Here is a 23213-nt window from a genome sequence, read left to right as displayed (position 1 = left end):
CTTTTTCACAAAGATAAGAAAACAGAGATGACATTAACTGAAAACATCACAACAAAGCTTAAAGTTGAGGAAACAATTGTAGTGAGGTGAGATCTTCCACACTGATCCTTTAAGGATCTAAGATGGATTTGAGAGATCGCAGATAGAGTGCGGCTAGTATGGTTTGTTATATGTTTAAGATCTTCATTAAAAAAGTCATTTGCTTAACTACATGCTCTTATGGTTTCTTCCCTTTAGCACTTACTTTTGGTTGTTCACAATGTGTACTTCTGTTTTTGGCTACCTGCAATGCTTTGGGGCTATCTTGTTGTTATTATCAGTGACCTATGCACTTTGTAAAGCTCTCTCTTGGAAGTCGCTTTGGATAAAAGCGTCTGCTAAATGAATAAATGTAAATGTAAGATCTATTACTTTTATCACTTGTATTACTGTTTTTGTTGATTTTATGTAAAGCACCTTGAGCTGCAATTCTTGCATGAAATGTGCTACATAAATAAAGTCTTACTTTCAGCCTTACAGTGGCTCCATGTTCCAACAACATGGTCTATTATTTAAAAACGTCCAAATATCAAGCTGTCATATGTTTCCAAGACTCAACAGCTAGGTGGAGATTTGCTTGTTTGTTAAATTACATACCTACAACTGGAATGTATAAACAACAAGGTACAGTATAGGTGTCGAAGGAATGTGAAATCAAAACATTATTTTATGCTTAATCCATTTAATTGAAACCTTTGAAAACTTATTTTGAGAATAAATAAATGTGCAAAGTGAGTGTGAGAGGTAGGAGCCGTGAGAGACCTTATTAGGTCATGGGTTAGGTCATGCTTATCAGGACGGAAGCTTGAGAAGCAGCTGCAGATCACACCCGTGTTTGGTAACCACAACACAACACTGAATGTGAGCCAGTAACTTCCTGTGTGCTCACAAACTATCATGCCTTGCCTGATCTATTCAGTTTGGCTTCCTCTTACCCAGCTGGCTAGCTAGGACACGCACACATCATTAGACCCCCCCCCCCCCACCCAATGTTGTCATGCTGTATCACTAGTGTGTTGTAACTCACTGCAGTAGTGCCCAATCTAAAAACAAGATATAGTGATATTGAGGTTTTGAAGACATCCGATTTCAGGTGGGTTTGGGTGTTTGGGTTTGGTTAGGGTTAGGGTTTACCTGGTCTGCAGCGGTCGGCCGCATGAGAGAGACGCGGTCGTACTGCCGGCGCAGCAACGCCCACACAGCATCCACACGACCCTGGGGAAGAAAGACATCATGGCTCATATTAACTATGACTGTGTTCACCATGACTTAGATAACTTTCGTGGGCATGTGGTATGGATGGATATATAGCATCCTCATGTTTTAGAATACATGAACATGAACAGCTTCCACACATGTAATGGAATCTATGCAGCCTAAATAAATTCAACCTAAAACTCTGAGAATGGCCCATCCCAGCACAGACATCCTCCTCAGCTCACCTTGATGGGAGTGTACCACTTGGACTCCGGCTGCTGGCATGGGGGGGTGGCCCGGGGGGTCCGTCTGATCATGGGTTCCTCCGCGTCCTCGGGCACCGACACCACGGCGTTCTTGGCTTTCTCCAGGCGGGCCCCCTCCTCGGTGGAGCCCTTCTCCCCCCAGCGCACCTGAGGGCACAGTGGGGCGGGGTGAGGGCTGCAGGTGTCTGGGGTGAAACTCTCATATCTATTGCAACGCTATGTTACAACCTTATGGCTGATCCTGCCAAGCGGAAGGAGGGATGTTGTAGAGCTCTTCACGATTGTTTTATTGTGTAAGGCTTATACAGCTTTTCAAGTGTGGACGTGAGATGTAAGCGAAAAACATTCTATCAAAGATGAAGGGCATTGATCAAATATATACTCCAAGGTCAATAAATAACCCAATAAATCAGTATCGACAAAATGAACATATTTTTTACCTCTTAAAAATTTCCAAATATTTTTGGACCTAAATTGTCCTAAATAGGTTCCCAGCAACATTTACTGTGTCTCTGCTTCTTTCTACAAGCTGTCCTGGTTTTAATTGAATTAATCACATCTGTTGCTGGGGAAAATCCTACTGCCACATGAATAGCGAGAGGTGATTAATTAGCAACACGTTCTTCAAGCTGTAGGTTAAGCTGCTACAATATAGAACAGCTTTTCAGAAGCAATCCCTGGGATATTCCTGCGGTATGGTTAAAAAAAGGGAGGAGCTGTGATGAATAAAAGATTGCTCGCCATCGAAGGTTGTGTATATGCACTGGGGACGAGGAAGACTTCAGTGTGGTGTCTTGAAGTAGAAGAAAGAGAAAGAGGACAGGTTGATTTTAACAACACCTCTTCCCCCCTCGATCCAGACGAAGGCTCTGAAGTGGGCTGTCGCGGAGCATCAACCTGATCCAGAAGAGGGAGCAAGGGGGACGAGGGGAACAAGGGGGGAGCAGGGGGGAGGAGGGGGAGGAGGGAGCTGCAGCAGAGAAACAACGCTCCGGGAACGGAGCCGTAGGAACTGTTCCCCTGAGGTTCCCCTGAGGTTCCCCTAAGGTTCCCCGCGCTCTCGGAAGTTCTCGTCTCCGTCTTCCTCGGGGCTGGTAAGCAGGGGGTAGCAGGGGGCAGTAAGGAGGAGGGTTGGGGCAGTAAGGGTAGGGAGCTTGTGGGCTTTAAACCTGATTCCCAGTGGGGAGGTAAACACAGGCAAGCGAGTGAACAGCAATCTAACAAAAGGCTGCTGAGGTTCGGGAGTTCGGGGGAAGATGGATACATCAAGCCGACAGCAAGCGTTCAATCCTTCATCCCGGTTCAGTGTGGAGCGAGATGGCAGGGCCCTGTCATGTCAGAGTCCTCAGACGGCTGAGGACTCGTCTTTCAGCCACCTGACATCGGCATGTTTCCGTAGCGGTACTGTGCGAGGGGTTTGATCTAGGACACAACAGAAGAAAGCTTCCGTCTCACAGCTCGCTGGCACCTTAGCTTTGCATGATTCCAACTCTGCTTGGCGGGGTGGGGAAAAGGTACAAAGGCATCATGCACCAAAGGCCCCATCTATGCAGTAACACGGTTTAGATCTGATATGCAACATCCAGAACATCTGTGTGAACAGTATCTTGTACACTGGGAAAAAAGTCAATCTGAACTTGAGAGAAGAACAACATCTAACCTCCATCCGTTTGATCCCCCCGGCCCCCCGGCCCCCGTAGTAGGATGCGTCCACCGTCGGCCACTTGTTCTTGGGGAGAGGATCCTCCTCTGGCTCCTGGAGGGGAGGAGTTCAGGTACATTACCCACAAATACTAACACACAAATACATGCTAGCACTGCAAAAACAGATACAAAGCAAACTATAAACACACAGATATTTAAGTCAGTAATACTACAGCTTTGGAAAAAAAAACTGCACCTTTTTCTTTCCTTAAAAAAAAAGTTGAGAAGGACAATTTTGAATTAGGAACAGAAGAAAAAAGAAAACATTTGCAGTGGCTTCTTAAATTTCACCGTTCTGGTCCTCACTCGAAATTGGCCATCAACTTTTTTTTTTTTAAAGGTGCTGGGAGGGAGGGAGGGAATGGACTCACAGGTGGTGGCGAAGAGGGAGGAGGAGGGGGGTCTTTGATAACCTGAAAAGAGAGAGAAGACAAACAGTGTGCCATCAGCAAAAGCCTGTCACTGGATGTAGACACACAGAGACACGTCAGGGCAAGTACAGATGGGGACTGATGCAGGTGCCTGGTGGCAGGTGACAGTGACTGTCACGTTGGCCTGGATATGTGCTGAGAGACATCTCGCTGAGGACTCACACGTGTGACAACTGACGACTGATTACAACTGATTCTGCTTGTAAACCAACATTGGCAGCCCCTAGTGCAAAATGAAGAAAAGCTCAGAATCAAGTTGTTAACAGGGGAGTCTTTGGGGTGAGTGATCTTTTACACGTTCTGTCACACACACAAAGTGACTCAAATAAACTAATTTGAAAAACTCAGCAGTTAAAAGCGTCTGACTTTCCCAATCTGCACAAGTGCATGGAGCTGAAAACATATTACTGAGGACCGTGAATTCCCCTGAAGAGCAGTCTTGTCTAAAGCAGGCCCACCTTTAGCCTGTTACTTATCCAACACACACTATCCTAGGCTCTGCATTTGCTAAATGAGTTTCTCTAAAAGGTGCAATATAATTATAACACATCGTATCATAGGTTGAACAGCTGTTTAGCTCATGTTCAAGCACACAATATACTCCTGATGTACAGTTGTCATTATTCTAATGACAAAATAATCAATTAGACTGAAATAATAATAATTGCTCTTTGACTTATAACTGGCTGAAAGCAAATCCCATAATTTTGGGGAGGGAAAGGCTCCATGCATGATGATTAACATACTTTCAGGAAGACCTTACGTTAAAGGATTAGTCCTTTTTAGTAAGTAATTATTCAGCAGATTTCCTGGACATATTGTGGGATAAATAAAGCATTATACGAATCACAGGGCTGTGCGGTTGACCTAACTACCTACCGACAGACAGATGTGAAGAGGCACACCACCCATGTGGCAGAAGTGTGGACGGTAATTAAAAAATACAACCAAATTGCCGTGATACTTAGCCATCTGACTTTAGCACAAGCCGCTTGAAGCAGCAACACCAACTCGGACCAATCAGAGACTACGGGGGCCGGGTCCCCATATGGCTCTCTGGAATATCCAGCTGATAATCACTCCATTCTACTCCCTGTTGTTTCAAGCTGTTTCATGGTTTAGCCTGAGAGGGAATTGTGGCAGGTAGCATATTTGCAAATTAAAATGCTACACTTTTCATTATGGGAAATATGAATCTATTGCAAGAAACCTTGCAAACACAGGTCCCGAGGGACCAACTGCAAGCACGTAAACATAACAGCTGTGACTCTCCTTCTGAAGACCATGATGAGGGAAATGTCATGAAATGAAAATGTTACTTTAACACTGAAAACACCACAATGTAAAACTAATTATAGAAACTTACAGAACTTTGTTCTGAGGACATCCCTGCACTACACACCAGTATTTTAGATTCAGCATTAACACGCTGTCATGTCTCAGCAGGTGTATATGAAATGTCTGTAAATAAAGACTGTCACACCAGAGTTTAAGAACAATAAAAGCATTAGCGCTGTTTTGGCAAGTACATTGGAGGGTTGCTTCTGAGGGCTGTTTTCCAATCAAATCACAAATAAACACTTCAAAGTGCCATAACGCAGTTTGTATGACCTCTTTCCTGAAGTCCCTCCATGTGAGAGAGGGAAGAAGGGTGGGGGGGTAAAGGGAGAGGGGAGGAAGGATAGAGGGAGAGGAGAGGATATGTACATGCAGGGGGAGAATGGAGGACCTCATTCTGATTGCTGCACACTGGCAGATTGGGGTTTAAATATTAACAAGCACACATGGCCCTCCTCTTCTGCATCCCCAGTGGAGGCCAACAGCAGCTCTGCCACCAATACCAGCATGGCCAGAGCCAGACATGCTGCAGGGCCTTTACATTTTAATGTCTTTGTTGGTTTTCCAAAATATGCTCCTGGAGGCCGTGTATCACTCTAGAGGCTGCGGACAATAACCTAACCTAACCCAGCCCTAACCCTAACCCAGCCCTAACACAGGCCCAACCCTAACCTAGCCCTAACCCAGGCCCAACCCTTACCTAACTTTAATCCAGACCCAACCCTAACCATGGCCGGGTGGTGGTGGTGGAGAGTCCATGGCAGTGGCCTACAGGAAGGATCTTCTGCCTCTACTCAGACATATTGTTACAGCAGTCTGGACCATGTCCAGCACAGCCAGTCTCTTGTCTGTGCTTTAGAGGATCTTAGCTTACAAGAGCGATGCTTTACAGAATGATTGCTTATGGAAACGGGCCCCTTACCTGGTGGTCGGAACAACAGAGATTACTCTTAAACAACAATGGACAAAACTTCCTGCAGTCATCTATCAACTGTAAACTTCCTGCAGAAATATATCCATCAGGGTGGTGTGACTGGGCTGGAGGGTGCAGGTCAGGGTGGTGTGACTGGGTGTGAGGGTGCAGGTTAGGGTGGTGTGACTGGGCTGGAGGGTTCAGGTCAGGGTGGTGTGACTGGGGGGTTCAGGTCAGGGTGGTGTGACTGGACTGGAGGGTGCAGGTCAGGGTGGTGTGACTGGGCTGGAGGGTGCAGGTCAGGGTGGTGTGACTGGAGGGTGCAGCTCACCACAGTGCAGCATAGGGGCCAGCACCACCACATGAGGACCAGGGCCAGGAGAAGCAGCAGCACCAGGAAAACGATGACCACCACCCACCCATCCGACTGCCCGGAAGAAGAAGACAAACATTACACACTCTTAATACAAACTTCATACATAGAATCCCACATTCTCAGGTAGTTACACATGGCAGGCCTATAAACAAGACAAAGACACTTCAGTATCAGTCTGATAGTCAGTTCAGACAGATGGCAGACGATAGAGAGGCCTGGTGGATCAGCTCACAGCTGGACCCCAGCTAAAGGACTTCCTCTCACATGGGTTGTGAAACACAGAGGCATTAAGAGGACTGCGGGGTCATGCTAGAGCAAGACTCCTGTTTGTATTGTACATAAAGCAACACAAATGACATAAGGCCTGTCAAATAAGTGTCAATAGTTCCAACGGATAGGCTCTCCAGTGCTTACACATGTTGTGGCAGTGATGGTGAAGGCAGGCTCTCCAGTACTTACACATGTTGTGGCAGTGATGGTGAAGGCACTGGAGATGAAGGACTTGCCTTGGTTCAGGCTGACCAGAACATCCATTGTCCTAGAAAACAGTCCAATCAGTGCTTAGAACCCCAAGAGCAAGTGCAAACAATAGACTATTGAATTCTAGATGAACTGCTTACTATTACTGAGCGCATTCAAAGGAATCACAAACGACATAATCTTGAGTATTACTTATTTATCAGAGAAGATAGGTCAGAAATAGGTGCAATTAAAAGCCTAATGATGAACGGCACTGCAATTTCCATATGTCTATTAGGCCCAATCCAATTACCAAGGGCCTAATGAGAAACCAGGGCACGAAATGGAACCATCCAAAATGCCTGAAATCCTCCATACTAAAAAACGCTGTAAAACACTATTGTCTGTTAAATGTGGTAGACTGTGTGGCAGCGTGCAGGGGAGTCCTGGATGAAAAGGTAGAGCTCTGGAATAATAAAGAAAGAGTCTCTTTGCTGTGGATTGAGCCTGAGGCTCTTCCCTGGGCGAGTATTCTCCAGTGAGCCCCAACAGATGACAGACCAGACCATGTGTTCATTACTATGCAGTGTATTCTAAATAGCCTATATGGACTCCTTGCACTTTCTCTCACAATAGTACTTATTTATGATTTCAGGCACGTTTAAAATGGGATGAACTTAGGATGAGCCATTTCCGACAACTTGTCTTTGTAAAGCGTGCTACATATTCTCCTTTTAATACTACTGAAGAGACATTCTGACAGGATCTTAAATGTTGAGACTGTGGGCGGTTGGCGGAAGGCCGTTACAGGTTCTTGCATGTTAACTAAGTGCTTCTGCTGAATGGATGAGGGGAGAGGCTAATTTAGCTGACATCCTCAATACATAATAATGGTGGGCAGGTTGTTAATCAAGCTGGAGTTGTCGGCTCCGCCAAGCTGAGGGGGGGGGGGGGGGGGGGGCTACTGGGGAGGCTGACAGACGCTCTCCCCTATCGCTGACATCGCCGGACATCCTTAACGCAAGACAACCCAACCATGGTGCGCAAAGTATGATTTCCCCCCCCCCAACAGCAGTAAACTGCAATAATTACGCAGGGCTACATTTTGAGTCGTATATTTCAGCCCATATTTTAACTTAGTCCCTGTGACCGATACCTATAAAATACCAACCAAATATAGATGACTTTGTGTGGCTATTTTAAATGTAGTTATTCATATTTGTCAACAGTTTTGTACCTTTGATATATATATATGATGCATTTGAGATATATACTGTACATACAGTATGTCATTCAAGCACCAGATAAATTGGCTGAAATGGCTTGTCCCAGAAACAAAAAAAACCCAGAAACAATTCATTATTCATTGTATCCCTTTTCTCGTAACTTTAACACTATAAAAGATCATGAGTGACAGCAAGGAGAGAGTTCCAGCTGCTTGGCTGGTTGAGCTTGATGTATGAGTGATGGCTGAATGAGACGATGGGTTGTCATGGGAACACTCAGAACTCCTTTAAAACTGACACAAGTTCTCAGGGGTTCTGTAACTGGGCAGAAGCCTTCTCATGTCACTGGAGATATGGATGGCTAACGTAGAAACTTTCTCCTCACACACACACACACACACACACACGCACACACACACGCACACACACACACACACAGAGAACTCACACACAATGAGAGAACACACACTCTCTTCTGTCAAAAAAGCTTGTGATGTTAGACGCTCATGATGCAATTCAGCTGGACCGGGTGACACTGTTTTCACTAACAGCTTTTGCTTAAAGACGTGGAAATTGAGCGGGCTGAATAATTCACAGCTGAACATATGCAAAGACTGTCACCTAGAATCCAGGAATAATCACTCTGCAGAAGTCTACGTGGCTGACAGAAGTAGCGGAACTTTCCTCAAAGAGAGGGATGCTGTGCCAGAGGCCTAGGTCATGTTCATCTGAAGGAGAAAACATCTGTCTATACAGTCCATGTACGTCCCTGTACCTACTGTAAATCGGTCTGGATAAGAGCATCTGCTAAATGACTAAATGTAAATGTCTAAATGTAAACAGGACAGCAAGGCATAAGGGCCATGGTGGTTGGGGTCAGGGCTTGGTCTGGCCCAGGCTGCTGGATTATTGATGAGTCACACTGGCAGCAATACCTGTTCTTCCCCTCAATTTTCTTTTACCCACCGAGGCTGTGAAAACACCAGGTGAGAACATGTCAACGCATGAGCAAAACCACTTAACCTCCCTATCCAGTCCTACATGGGGGGGGGGGGGGGCATCTCCTCTAATGGGGGATGAGATAGGGAGGGAGGAGGGGTGCCAACAGATGCTGTGTTAAAGCCCTGACATTGCAGCTGTCCACACAGATGATGCCCTGGGCAGGAGGCCGGGGGAGAGCGTCTCTCGATGGACGGCTGGATGAGGGGATTCCTGGAAATTCACAGTATTGAACCCAGTCCTGAATCCCAAGGGAGACAGGAAGCCACAGCTGATATTAAAGTTTAGGTTCAGACTGAAGAGGGTTCATATTGGTATTAACATCTGCAGCACACTGTCAACTACCTCTCCTGTTTAAGTCCACGTTTACAGGTTTGACTCACCAACATTCAGCCTGGGCATGGCCCCCACATGGCCACAGGAAAACATATATATATACAGTATTTACATCTACTTTGAAGGGAAACCATAATATATATAGTGAGAACAACATGTATACATCTACATCACAGGGGAACAATCCTCCCCTCAGATGTTGGAAAGGCCCTCTTGCCCCCAGTGCCGGCTAACGGAGAGGAAACAAGGCCAGATGGACTGAGCCAGCGCTTCCCAGGCTCTGATGTTACATGCAGGTGGTCCGGCCGTACAGGATGTTAGTGCTCAGTGAATTATTTAAATGAGGGAAGCGTGGAAAGGGAAAGGCTGCATCTGTCACACATCCTTTTAAAGACCCCTTCCACAAGATTTGTTTACTCGCCTCTCAGTACCAGCAAACAACTTCATGGGTCACCATCGCCGGACAAAAGTAATTAGCAATACTTGTTTTAACCTACAGTACATTTTTAAGCACTAGTTCAGGTTTGGCAGGGTTAGGGTTAGTTAGTTGGGTTTAAGTTAAGGCCTTGGGTTGTGTGCATGGGCTGCTACAAAATGCTATTCATATTCTTTATGTAATACATGTTTGAACTTGAGGTAACTGGGTCTATTTTTCCAGAAAGATGGCACAGTAGGTACAAAAACATGTTATCGCAGCAGTTTGGATTAAAGTTGAGGGGATTATTTGAGGTGGTGTTAATTGTTGATTGTGAATAGATCAACTTGCTCTAAGCTTTGAAGACTACATTAATCTTCCCTGAGCACCTGTGAGACCTTCAGGCCCTCATAAATAATCTTTCCTGGATTGGATTGGTGTCAGGGAGGACATTATTATCTGATGTTCCATCAAAATGTCTCAGGGATCATCTGTTGTGATTGGGATTAAATTGGTGACGCCGGAGAGAAAAAACTGATATCCTGATGGAAAAATACTCTGGGCATTGCTGACAACTGACATGTGAATACATGCAGATGTACAAAACGACATGGCCAGACAGTATCTGTATCTATATACACATCTACAATGTACAGACATATGTCATGCCTCCAGCTGTGGTGTCAGTATTAGGTGTCAGTTGTCTCTCCTGTACCTGGTTAGGGTTAGAGTGACTAAGGTGTCAGTTGTCTATTTTGACAGCTGCTGCTGCTCTAACTGCACCTATTACAGACTTTTCAAAACTCCTCAGACTAAGTAAACATTAGTACCTCTGGTGGAAAATTTTAAATATTTAGAACAAACAAATTATAAATGTACACAATCATAGACATTAATATTCATATTAATGATTTGCATTAAATATGCATAATATTCAGTCCATGTATTGCACAGTCTACATCAGGGGCGTAGCCAAGGGTAGGCCTAGGTAGGAACAGGCCTACCCAATTTGTTCTAAGGCCTACCAAAAAACGAAAATATCTAAAAAAAAAATGATGCACCGGGTGCACATCGCAAAGTAAAAAAAATGAAAAGATACCGATCCATATTTTTCTAGGCCTACCCAAAAAGATGATTCTGGCTACGCCCCTGGTTTACATGTACTGTACAGTCTACATGTACTGCACAGTACGTTTGTCGTCCATTAGCATGGTACCATCCCTCCACTGCCTCATTGATACTTACTGTCCCACTTCATACAGCACTGGAGCAGGACACAGAAGATAATTATTCTGCACCACGCTTGGCTTCGTATCTGGAAAATAATTGGACAGTAGCATGAGCTGTCTGCACATTCTGCCTTGCAAAGGCAAAGAGAATGAACCAGAGAAAAAAACTGATGTATCAGGACAGCCTGCGTCTTTTGGTAAAAACAGAAGTAGAGAGAAGTCATCAGAGTTACGCCTGCTGACATGGGAAGGTAAGATAGAATGTTTGGATTGTGTGCAGTATGGATACTGTATGAATCGGTTTGTGTGTGTGCACTTGTGTGTGAATATAAAGTGTGTGTATGAATATACAGTGTGTGTCTGATAAACAGTCAGCTGCCTGAATCGTGACAGAAACGCGTTGAGAGCAATGTAATCCAGCTGAGGTGACAGTCTTGCAGGGCCCTCCTGGCCCGTTACTGCTAGCTCGACTGTAGAAACCATGGCAGCATCTGCTTCACATATGTGGCGCATGTTTTGAGGTTGTGGTCATGCCTGTCCATAATTATAAAAGGTGGCCATCTTGCTACATAAGGTTGAGGGAAAACATGCGAAAAGCCTGTTGGAATAAATAGGCCCCAAGTGGGAGACTGACAGACACAACTGAAAAGGACCAGCAGAGAGACATCTGCTGGTGGTCATCTCTTGATTCAGATAAATGACTGAAAACTATTTCAGTCAACTGAGTTAACTTTGGAGCAAGAGAGCCGTATTGGCAGCAATCAGTTTTAACCAAATGGTTTCCTGTAGCCAAGCAAAAGATTGAAAAGCTGCTCCAAGTGCCAAATCCAGTATGCTTTCTGCAAAAATCTATTTCTTGACAAAACAGACTGCAGGGTGGAAATGATAAAACCCAATGACCCATAAACAGCTCTGTTGTAATCAGACTCGTAGATCTTGTTTGCATGTTTTTTTTCCTTTTGGTTTTTTGGTGATACAAAAATAATACATGAAATGGCACGAAGGTGCTAATACTGCTTCACACTGCTTCACACTGCTTCAGACTGCTTCAGACTGCTTCACACTGCTTCACACTGCTTCACACTGCTTCACACTGCTTCACACTGGCTCTGGTAAGTTCTGTTCCTTCCGTTTAGCATCAACAGTGTAAAACAGCAGAACACTCTCCCATCCAAGGGCCCCTCACCTCCAAAGCTTTCTTTCCAGTTTAGCCTTGCTGTGCAGGGTCGAAATCAAGCAAGATGTACCTGATTCTGAAATTGTGTCAAAATATTCCTTTAATAAAGCAAACAACCCAACATCATCTGAGTGTCAAAAGACAAATCACCTGAACAACCCTAGCCCTAACTCACTGCAGCTGAACAAGCCTAGCCCTAACCCATTGCAGCTGAACAACCCTAGCCCTAACCCACTGCAGCTGAACAACCCTAGCCCTAACCCACTGCAGCTGAACAACCCTAGCCCTAACCCACTGCAGCTGAACAACCCTAGCCCTAACCCACTGCAGCTGAACAACCCTAGCCCTAACCCACTGCAGCTGAACAACCATAACCCACTGCAGCTGAACAACCCTAGCCCTAACCCACTGCAGCTGAACAACCCTAGCCCTAACCCACTGCAGCTGAACAACCCTAGCCCTAACCCACTGCAGCTGAACAACCCTAGCCCTAACCCACTGCAGCTGAACAACCCTAGCCCTAACCCACTGCAGCTGAACAGGACGGACACAAACCACTGCAGCTGAACAGGATACTCACCGAAGGTCTGGTGGTTGACTATGAAGCTGCACACAACCCCCTCGCTGCTTCTGCCAAGGGTGAAACCGTTCCCTCGGAGGACAATGTCAAAGGACTCTGGTATGTAAACAAACAAGATGGAGAAGATAGTAATGGAGAAAGCCTTTACTGAGTGCCTAACCTTTTACAAAGTACCTCCGATGACAGACAGTGGATGGGTGAGACTGCTGACACACGTACGGTTCACACACACGCTGGAGGGCTCCACTCGCAGGATCTCTGTGCACGACTGCTTCAAGATCTGCACAACAGAAGAAGAAGAGGGCATGAATACGGTGCGCTATTGTGTTGAATACATACATCAGGCTGGACCGTTATCACCTCTGTCAAGTTTGGAAACAGATTAGGACACCTGAGTGTTTGCTGTGGGCCAGCCTCGCCAGGCGAGCCGCAGAGGCATTGGGAGCTCTGTCAGCCTTTATGGCGAAATTATGCAAGACTATTACATCCCTTCGTTCTATTAAACCTCAGCGAGCCTACATTATCATATAAAGAGGCCTGTGTGAGCCCACTGTCATACGAGCACACTATCTACTATGATCCAATAAATCAACAAAGGACAAACTATGCAAATCTGCGTACACAATCGGTAAAAAGGAGCATATTAACTGCAATATATAGCACTTGGACCTTTCATTTGATGTTGGGCAAAACTTCAATCTGAAGTGGAAGGAACATTTACAGTGAGCTTATTAAATCTGATAGCTTGATATGGCATCGTGAAAGGGCTGAGGAGGGGTGGTTAGTCAGTCGAGGGAGGAAGACAGAGGCTGCTGCTATTCAACACTATTTCTGTGTCTAATTACAGATCAGAGGTGCCGGCTGGACTGGAAGGAAGCTATTCCATATCTCAGAGCCCTGATGACTTTATTATTTATAGGCTGAAGTGGCCGCTATCCAAATGTGTTGGCCAGGGTTGCTTGGGGATTTTGGTGGTGTCTGAGGATGACTCTTGGATAACTCTATTTTGAGGTTTATCAGTACGTTTTTTTTTCAGTAGAGTGTCAGGGGTAAATAGGATAAAGTGTGTGAAGCATGGAGTTACACTAACCCCAACATGGATTCATGGAGTTACACTAACCCCAACATGGATTCATGGAGTTACACTAACCCCAACATGGATTCATGGAGTTTAACCAACATGGATTCATGGAGTTACACTAACCCCAACATGGATTCATGGAGTTTAACCAACATGGATTCATGGAGTTTAACTAACATGGATTCATAGAGTTAAACTCAACCTTCTGTCCTTGATGTTCTTTCCATCAATAATTTTCAACAGAATGTATTAGTTATGTAGTAATATTGATGTAAGAAGCCTGCTAACAAAACACCAGGTCCATTTGTCCGAATAACAGCAGTGATGATTCAAGCTTTTTATTTACCACAGAAATACTCAAATGTTTGGTTAAATAAAGTAACACCAGCATTAGATCTTGATCTCTCCAGACAAATGCAACATCCGTGGCAAAGTTCAGTACAGAAAGGCTCCATAGATGATCTCAATCCCTAGGAATCCTAGTGAGGAGCTGGTGAACTAGTTATTCCTCTAGGATTACTGACCACAAAAGAAGTTCTCTGCTCATTTGGAAACAATGTAAGTTGTTGTCCTTAACGTCTTAGAGCATGAGTTCATGGAGCACATTTGCTACACCCTGCTCAGTGAAGCAGCTCTTCCTAGTAATATATAACGTCTTGTTTCACTATGATGCAGATAAATACATGGCAGTGTCAGTTTCTTAGTACTAATTTCATAGCGAGATAATCTGATTGTTTCAGAGATCTAAGATAAGAAACCTGGCAGTTACTGCCATGCCTGCCCACATCTGCAGAGGTCATTCATCATTTTATCAAATATACTACTTTGGAAATCAGATGAGTCCATTTTTCATCCAAAACCACAGTAAACTACAGTCAATACAATGAAAGAACAATTATGGAACTGACTTACTGAGTTCACAATGCCTTTGAGTGCATGGAAGCCATCTTTGACAGGGAACACTTGATCTTTGGTGTCAGCTACTTCAGCAAGCTGTTGGTGGAAGCAACATCAAACAAAGAAGTTACAGAGTTAACTTATTTTCTCACTCCTGTTTTCATTAAGTCTAAAGTTAAGGCAGGATGTATGATTGACCCTAAGGAGAGATGGCTGAAAGAATACTGAAAGAAGAAAGCACTGCTGCCTAAGGTCAATCATACTGTACACACACAATTTACATTACATTTCATTTAATAATATCTGTATTATTCATACCTGTTGCTCATCAAAGTCCTTGATCCCAACACAGTAAACTCTCGCACCATGTTTACGAGCTTCATCTGCCTGCAGGGACGTGTAAAATGCAAGGAAAAAAAGCCAACATTATTCTTGTGTATAACACGTTCTGCATTTAATGCAAAAGTAAAAAGCATAAAAAGAATTTGACCCTCACCTCCTTTATTGTGAGCTCATGTACGTAGACATCAAGTTTCCCATCAGTCAAAGCAAGAATGATGCTGGAGGACTTTTGGGTCTGTGCTTTTATCTGTTCAGAGGCCTGATGGATATCAGAAAAGAAGAAAGAAAGCAAAATGATAATTGGACAACTAGAGAGAGTGTGATCTGTGCCTAGGGTGAGGTGCGTCGAGGGTGAGGTGCGTTGAGGGTGATCTGTGTCTAGGGTGATCTGTGTCGAGGGTGAGGTGTACCGAGGGTGAGGTGCGTTGAGGGTGATCTGCGTCGAGGGTGATCTGTGCCGAGGGTGAGGTGCATCGAGGGTGAGGTGCATCGAGGGTGAGGTGTGCCGAGGATGAGGTGCATCGAGGGTGAGGTGCATCGAGGGTGAGGTGCGCCGAGGGTGAGGTGCATCGAGGGTGAGGTGCTTCGAGGGTGAGGTGTGCCGAGGATGAGGTGCATCGAGGGTGAGGTGCATCGAGGGTGAGGTGCATCGAGGGTGAGGTGCGTCGAGGGTGAGGTGCGCCGAGGGTGAGGTGCGTCGAGGGTGAGGTGTGCCGAGGGTGAGGTGCGTCGAGGGTGAGGTGCGCCGAGGATGAGGTGCGTCGAGGGTGAGGTGCATCGAGGGTGAGGTGCATCGAGGGTGAGGTGTGCCGAGGGTGAGGTGCGTTGAGGGTGATCTGTGTCTAGGGTGAGGTGCGTCGAGGGTGAGGTGCTTCGAGGGTGAGGTGCGTTGAGGGTGATCTGTGTCTAGGGTGAGGTGCGTCGAGGGTGAGGTGTGCCGAGGGTGAGGTGTGCCGAGGGTGAGGTGCATCGAGGGTGAGGTGCATCGAGGGTGAGGTGCATCGAGGGTGAGGTGCATCGAGGGTGAGGTGTGCCGAGGGTGAGGTGCATCGAGGGTGAGGTGCATCGAGGGTGAGGTGCATCGAGGGTGAGGTGCATCGAGGGTGAGGTGCGCCGAGGGTGAGGTGTGCCGAGGGTGAGGTGTGCCGAGGGTGAGGTGCATCGAGGGTGAGGTGCATCGAGGGTGAGGTGCATCGAGGGTGAGGTGCATCGAGGGTGAGGTGCATCGAGGGTGAGGTGCGTCGAGGGTGAGGTGCGTCGAGGGTGAGGTGCGCCGAGGGTGAGGTGTGCCGAGGGTGAGGTGCATCGAGGGTGAGGTGCATCGAGGGTGAGGTGCATCGAGGGTGAGGTGCATCGAGGGTGAGGTGTGCCGAGGGTGAGGTGCATCGAGGGTGAGGTGCATCGAGGGTGAGGTGCATCGAGGGTGAGGTGCATCGAGGGTGAGGTGCGTCGAGGGTGAGGTGTGCCGAGGGTGAGGTGCATCGAGGGTGAGGTGCATCGAGGGTGAGGTGTGCCGAGGATGAGGTGTGCTTGCATCGGTTGCAGCTGGGCCATTTTATTTGTTTTTCTTGTATTACTATATCACCTCCAAACCTTTGTTTAAACTAATATCTAACATCCAAACATTGAGAATTTTCATGTGTCTACTTACATTTTACAACTGATATTTCTGTATATTTTAAATAAGTATACATACTTATTATTTATAAAGATTGCGTATATTAAAAAGCATGCATTTGTTGCTTCTCATTTACAATTCAAAATACTAAAAGCGAAGTGTAGAATGAAACAGGGTTCTCTTCTAATTTCCCTTCATGCAAGAGGGAATGGTGATGGTGCTGTAGGGCTGTATTGGCAGGAACCTGAATGATCAAACCCTTTTGTCACCTGTCACTCGGACATTCGTGTGGGACAGTCGTTCATTTGCACCAAAGGGACTGTAATGTTAAATGACAATCCCACTTTCTAGCACACACCACTGGAGCCATATGGCAGCCTTAACAGAATTGAAACATTTGCATCAAAATGAAGAAAATGGGCAATCATGTGCAAGATGGTCCTAAACTACTTAAACTTCCCCATAAGTTTTTCACTTCTAGGGAAATTTTCAGCTACAGAAGAGCACATCCTAGCAGCCATAATGGACCCTTTTGCTCACCTGGAGATGCCAGCTGTGCTCCGTTTTGCTCCTAGCTTCAGACCTGACCATTAGACTGGTAAGTAACTTGTACAGCTGAGCTAACTAGCCTACTGCTGTGTGGGACTGGGATTGCTAGAGCTAACCAGTACTACGATGAAGGGCAAAAATACAAGGTGTTGGTATAACAGCCTGGAAACACAGTAGGGCTTGAAATTAACTTTTTCACTTGGTAGCACCAAGTTTAAACTTTCAAAAGTTAGGTGCACCCACCGAAAAATGTCATATTATCTTTTCAGCTCTTCACATTTTTTGCGTGTTAGCTCCCTGTCACGTGATAACGGAGCGCAGTGATGACGGCTACATTTGAACCAATCTAAAATCTGCATTAAAGTTCATAATGTAGATGAAGTTAACCCTAACCCAGAAGCTATAACGAGCTACTGTACTGATGTTCTACTCAGTAATCACCCACAGGTTTGTGATGTTGTGGCGTTAGTGATGTTTGTGACTGTAGCTAGCTAGTTAGCTTCCGTTAGTCTTGTCAAAGGCAGGCACACCCAATTAAGAGTTTATAGAGAAACCTTGAGAGTTTCCGGTCTGAACAGGCGCTTGTAACCTAGTAGAAAAGGTGGTGCCGTACCTCTTTAATGCCCTCATGCATGAACGTTTCACCTGCTGGCTTCACATCCTTTAGTCGTCTCAGGCCCTCCTCGATTTTGTAACTAGAAAAACAAAAGGGAATCCACTGACACCTCAGAAGGCAGAATGTCAAGATCTTAACAATGGAATGTTTCATTAATTTCCAGTGGTTACATAAGTTATTACTATTCTGCTAAGTAGAGCTTTTCATACCATACCTATCTCCAGTTAGAGGTAACAGGACTTGTGCTTGTGCTGAGAACACAATAAAGGACACCCTCATACTTGGGCTGGAGAGTAAAAACAGATTATTAAATTCAAGTGACGAAGAGAAAAGTATGTGTGATACAGTATTCCAGCTCCTACTAGAAGTATATATATAACAGTATTCTGACTCTTACTAGAAGTACATGTATAACAGTATTCTGGCTCCTACTAGAAGTATATATATATATATATATATATATATAACAGTATTCTGACTCTTACTAGAAGTATATATTACAGTATTCTGGCTCCTACTTGTTGCATCACTTCAATTCCACACATCTGTTTTGGATGCCAACAAAAACAACCTTATAGAGTTGTGATTTCAGCATGGCATTCAAGATCAAAGGATTTGGTTTTAAAAAACTGATCAAAGACACTCATGTCTCTCAGACTCTCTCTCTGTCTGTTCATTAAATGAACAAATAAATAATAAAATACTGTTTTAATCATGCTTTATTATAAAATGAGTTCAGGCAAAGAACATTGTCCTTCTGTCTGTACTTCTGGTGGGGAAAAGGAAGTGGTGAGCTGAAACATGGACAGGAAACAGGTTGTCATAGGGATGACTCATACATCCTATTACAAAATACTGTATATTTGTACCTGCCACTGACTGGGGGTGTGAATAAGTTAGTGCACACTTGTGTTAGTTTCCAAGAAAACACTACTGGCCAACTATCTGTGTCATCAGACAACGGTCTCTCATTGGAAACATTTATCAAGTTACAAATGTAGGAATTGTATTTAGTTAACACAGCTATGTGAGAATAACTAGCTTAGGTTTAATACACATCCTTGAAATGTGTATACTTTGTAAAGGTTTCCCTTTCCAAAAACATTAGTGGAGTTTCTACTTTTTGTTTCCATCTAACTAACTAGAGTACTAACCAATAAAGAAACACCCTTTTCTGTACAGTGAACAGTCCATTACGGTTGCTCAACAAGCTATACTTATTACACTACATTTCTGTTATCTTGATGTTCTGCTCAGATTTCTCAGTTCTTCCACTTGCTTCCCCTAGTTGTAGATCTAGGCTGGACCATTCTATATACACTAGCAGGGTATAACCGTGACAACAATTCAACTCGGTGAAGCAAGTCATTTATCTTTTACTTAACAGTTAAGTAAACCCTCCCAGAGTGAAGGCTTTTAACCCTCAGAGTGTGAAGGCTTCAGAACACAAGGCACTGCTTCTCCTCCACAACACCTGGCCTCACTGCCATCCACCCCCACAGGAGCACAACCTTTAATCCACATGGCCTTCGTAACAAGAAGACAGCTGCAGCATCTAGGTTACTTCATTTCTGCACAGCTGACTTTCTAAATTTTGAATGGGAACTTCTGAGAAAAAAACCATCCATTTAATTCACAAATGCAAGAGCTAGACCTGTCAAACTAAACATGTAGTTGTGTGTCAATTCTGCTATGTAAACTACAAATAGTGCGTATTTAAATAGTCAAATCGGTTGACCATACAGTATGTACATATTTCAGTTCTCCTGTGTATTGTTGAACTTCTGTATGTTTGTTGTGACGTATTAGGCTCAGGCTTTCAATCCTGATGAAAAACTTGAGTTTTTGCCTTGGATTCACCACAAAGAGACAGCCATGCCAAAGAAATATCCGGTAGGGAAGGAAGAAAGCGGTCCAGCAGGCCGCCCCACATGGCATAGCAGAAGTGCTCCTGGTAAACATTGTGTAGCAGATTGTCCTTGCCTTCCTGTGTTCCTTACTGTACATTCTCTGCCTCTCAGCCTCTATGTGGAAAGGGGGATATGTGTGGATCTGGACCCCCCCCTCCCTGTACAAATGGCCATTCTCACAGCCCAGAACGATGATCCTTCTCTGCCACCCACTCCCTCCTGGTGCATTTGCTATTTTCTTCAACAAACCGCTTCATTCTGGCTGGGTCGCTAACCGTCTGTACTGGCACGTACCATTGAGTCAAACGTTATGCAAGCTAAAAATTCAATCTGTGAATCTAGTTGACTTTCCTTTATAGCAAGCGGGCTGGACACATGGAGGTGTACTACGCAACAATTTATGATCGGAACTGGGTGCTAAATATCATCCAACTGGTGGAGGAGTTGATTGAATGTCACCAAACACACGGTATAAAAGGCCCAGTATGCCCAAAATGTCCTTTGACCATTCTTGTGGTCATGACAACATACTCACCTCACAAACCGGTCAGTAAGATTCTTCACAAAGGCGTAAATTTCTCCCCAGTCGTTCGCCACACTTCCAGACCTGCAACAGAGGCGCTGTAGTCATCATGCTGACTTGCTGTGCTGAGTTAGTATCTCCTGTGGTTAAGTTTGAAGTGTGCTGTTAATCCAGAACCGAATGAGTCATATAAATGTTAGACCAGCACTCTGCAATGGGATCAAAGCTAACCACACTGGCTTTGAAGAACCCTCCATGAGTTGGGTTAAGGGGTCAGGATGGATAGGGAATTAAAAGTTAAGGGAGCTTAACTTTTATGAGATAGTTAGAATTTGTGTTATGGAAGTAGTCTAACAGCAGGAAAACAGTACTTTGTACTAGACCAATCCCAACCTACAAAATATAAACCACAAATCTAGCCAAAAGTCTCAGATTAACAGGAATCAAAGTCTGGATCATCAAGTTTGTTGGATCATTTGTGGTAATAAATGTACATTGATTCAAAATGTTATCAATCCTCAAAAAATATACATTAATTTAACTAAGGGAAGGACGAAGGATGTTGGGTGAGTCCTATAAGCCCTTCTTACCCCTATCTATAAGTCAAAGGGACCAATATGAACATAGTGTGTAAAATGTGCCCTTGATGAAATGACAGAGAGGTAATTAAACTAATAATTACAATTCAATGTATGTGCAGAGAACATAAAACACAGGAGTTAGACCATTAGGACTCCCATCTTTCACACACCCCCTCTCCTCCCTCAAGTCCAAAGACAAGGTCAATGTCTTTATCAACGACTAGAGAGTAGAACTCTGCTGAGACGGAGGCCCAGTGCCTATCCACCCTAACACTAGTTGATCTAGCTAACACTAGTTGAGCTGACCTAGCTAACGCTAGCTGAGCTGACCTAGCTAACACTAGCTGAGCTGACCTAGCGAACACTAGCTGAGCTGACCGAATAACACTATTGTAGCTCAGATGAACAAATAGTCTTAATAAGTTTGGTTATAGGCTACGCAACTTTTTATTGATCACTAGCCTACGGTGCCCAGGCCGGTGCCCAGGCCAGTGCCCAGGCTAGGGCTAACCAACTACTCTGCATAACCTTAATATACTGGATGTCACACTACCCTGAGTACCTGAGCGGGCCTCTCCAACCACTAAATAAAATTGGGGCAACTATGCATCGCCAGAGTGAACACTAACAGAGTGAACACTAACAGAGTGAACACTAACAGAGTGACTACTAACAGAGTGACTACTAACAGAGTGAACACTAACAGAGTGAACACTAACAGAGTGAATACTAACAGAGTGAATACTAACAGAGTGAACACTAACAGAGTGAACACTAACAGAGTGAACACTAACACTAATCAAAGATACTCTATCTGGCCAGGGTCAGAGTATTTACAGAACCAGTATTCAAACCCATACAGGCTGGAATGACCTACTTTGTCAGTTGGGCCAACACTATCTCTGCCATCATTGAGTAATTGTATAATTTAGTTTGGGGTGGAGGGCTTTGCTCTGGGCAGGAAATATGGACACTGAACAGCTTCAGAAAAATGGCATGATTCCAAGTTTGGGGAAAAATATAAGAAAGAGCATTTGCCACCAAGCATGTTGGCTTCCTGTTGATGTATGAGGTGAAAAATAGAACATTACTTAGTTAATGGTGAATCTGACAATTACCCAAACTGGCATTAGGGTGCTAATTGGGTATGAATGAGTTGGAGTTAGATATGCCCTATAGTAAATTCCTTGTTTGTGCTTACAAACTTACTTGGCAAATGAAGCTGTTTCTGATTCTGATAAATCTAGTCTCTTTGTGCCACCCAAATCAACAAGTATCACGGTTTATACAAATCATGCTGTATGGACCAGGCATGACTGCAGACTGCTTGTATAGTTAATGAAGATAAATAATTATTCTAGTGTTATTCCAAGTGCATTTAGAGACACTCTAGCCTTGTGTCTGCCAACATCACCATTTTACCCTGAGTTGAACTTCAGCGTGACAATCATTTCAGCCATTTCAGTGATGCAGGACCATCGCCTTTAACCTAATTCAATCATTGGCTGTGCCAGCAACGCCAAATCACGTTAACTATCTGACTGCTGCGATAGCTCAACGGACACAACTGTATCCACGGCTTATCAGTTGTCCCGTTGTAGTAGCATTCGTTACAGTACACACATTTTTTTATGAATACATCAGTAACTACGTATATTGTAGCGACTTACCTGTCTAAAACAAAGTATAAATCATACGCTCCGTGACACGAGGCTTCCTCTGCATGACAAGACGACGCAAACAAAGTTAGTAGAATTATAACTGCTGTTACAGAAGTCCAGTGAGTATTCAAGTAAAAACGATTCTGCTTCGTTGTCGAGGTGGACAGCTGTTGAAACATTTTGGCTCGATTCAAGCTATTAACTTTTCATGCGATATCATACAGCCCGGTAAACGTCCAACAGTCCCTCGACGATCTCGACTAGTAGACAATCAAGACAGACCTTAACTTTCCTGGTTAGGAACACAACATGCCAGAGATACACTCAAACTAAGTGACCGTGCTTCTTGCAAAATATAGAAAACCCCCAAACTGACGTCAACGACAAGATTTCTTCATGTTTTTTTTAATGACTACCACTATGATGTTGACAAAACCCCTGCTCTACGCGTCCTAATCATGGAAGTGATGTAATAAAACATTCCAAAAGTATTTTTTAACACAACACACCCCGAGTAAACGTTATTAAATACGCGCATGCGTGACTTTGAGCCAGATGTAGGTCCTGAGGCCGCGCATCAAACAGCTGCAGCATCTTTCCGCGATGTGGTTAAACGCTATTCACACCGTTAACTGTTAAATACACAGACTTCATGTACTCTTTTAGATCGTAATTGTAGTTTATTTCCTCATATCTCTTACAATTTTGACGCTGCAGTAATTGTTGCATAGTGGAGCGAAACAAACTGTT

At 44.5% G+C, this 23213-nt stretch overlaps 1 protein-coding gene across 3 annotated transcripts in view; it reads right to left on the bottom strand.

Annotated features, from left to right (window-relative positions):
* antxr2a (ANTXR cell adhesion molecule 2a) overlaps nt 1-22995 on the bottom strand; it is a 43523-nt gene extending 20528 nt beyond the window's left edge. For 2 of the 3 annotated variants that reach the window (XR_006955762.1, XM_047016636.1), the window contains exons 1-16: nt 22473-22994; nt 20234-20305; nt 18003-18074; nt 17786-17867; nt 15160-15264; nt 14982-15050; nt 14679-14759; nt 12905-12965; nt 12686-12781; nt 10945-11014; nt 6724-6802; nt 6220-6315; nt 3578-3619; nt 3163-3258; nt 1482-1649; nt 1174-1254 (exon numbers count right to left, since the gene is read on the bottom strand). Coding sequence is in view for 2 of the 3 variants with exons in the window: in XM_047016636.1 (XP_046872592.1) it covers nt 1174-1254; nt 1482-1649; nt 3163-3258; nt 3578-3619; nt 6220-6315; nt 6724-6802; nt 10945-11014; nt 12686-12781; nt 12905-12965; nt 14679-14759; nt 14982-15050; nt 15160-15264; nt 17786-17867; nt 18003-18074; nt 20234-20305; nt 22473-22642 (1440 nt within the window). In the remaining variant the exon portion in view is untranslated. Of the gene's footprint in view, nt 1-1173; nt 1255-1481; nt 1650-2342; nt 2925-3162; nt 3259-3577; nt 3620-6219; nt 6316-6723; nt 6803-10944; nt 11015-12685; nt 12782-12904; nt 12966-14678; nt 14760-14981; nt 15051-15159; nt 15265-17785; nt 17868-18002; nt 18075-20233; nt 20306-22472 lie in introns of those variants that run through there. The other variant, XM_047016637.1, reaches the window with a different exon arrangement.
* Between the last annotated feature and the right edge of the window lie 218 nt (nt 22996-23213).

This window comes from Hypomesus transpacificus, unplaced genomic scaffold, assembly GCF_021917145.1.
Source record: "Hypomesus transpacificus isolate Combined female unplaced genomic scaffold, fHypTra1 scaffold_42, whole genome shotgun sequence".
NCBI classification, from domain to species: domain Eukaryota; kingdom Metazoa; phylum Chordata; class Actinopteri; order Osmeriformes; family Osmeridae; genus Hypomesus; species Hypomesus transpacificus.
The sequence above is the reverse complement of the archived record's forward strand: the minus strand, read 5'-3'. Positions and strand labels throughout refer to the sequence as shown.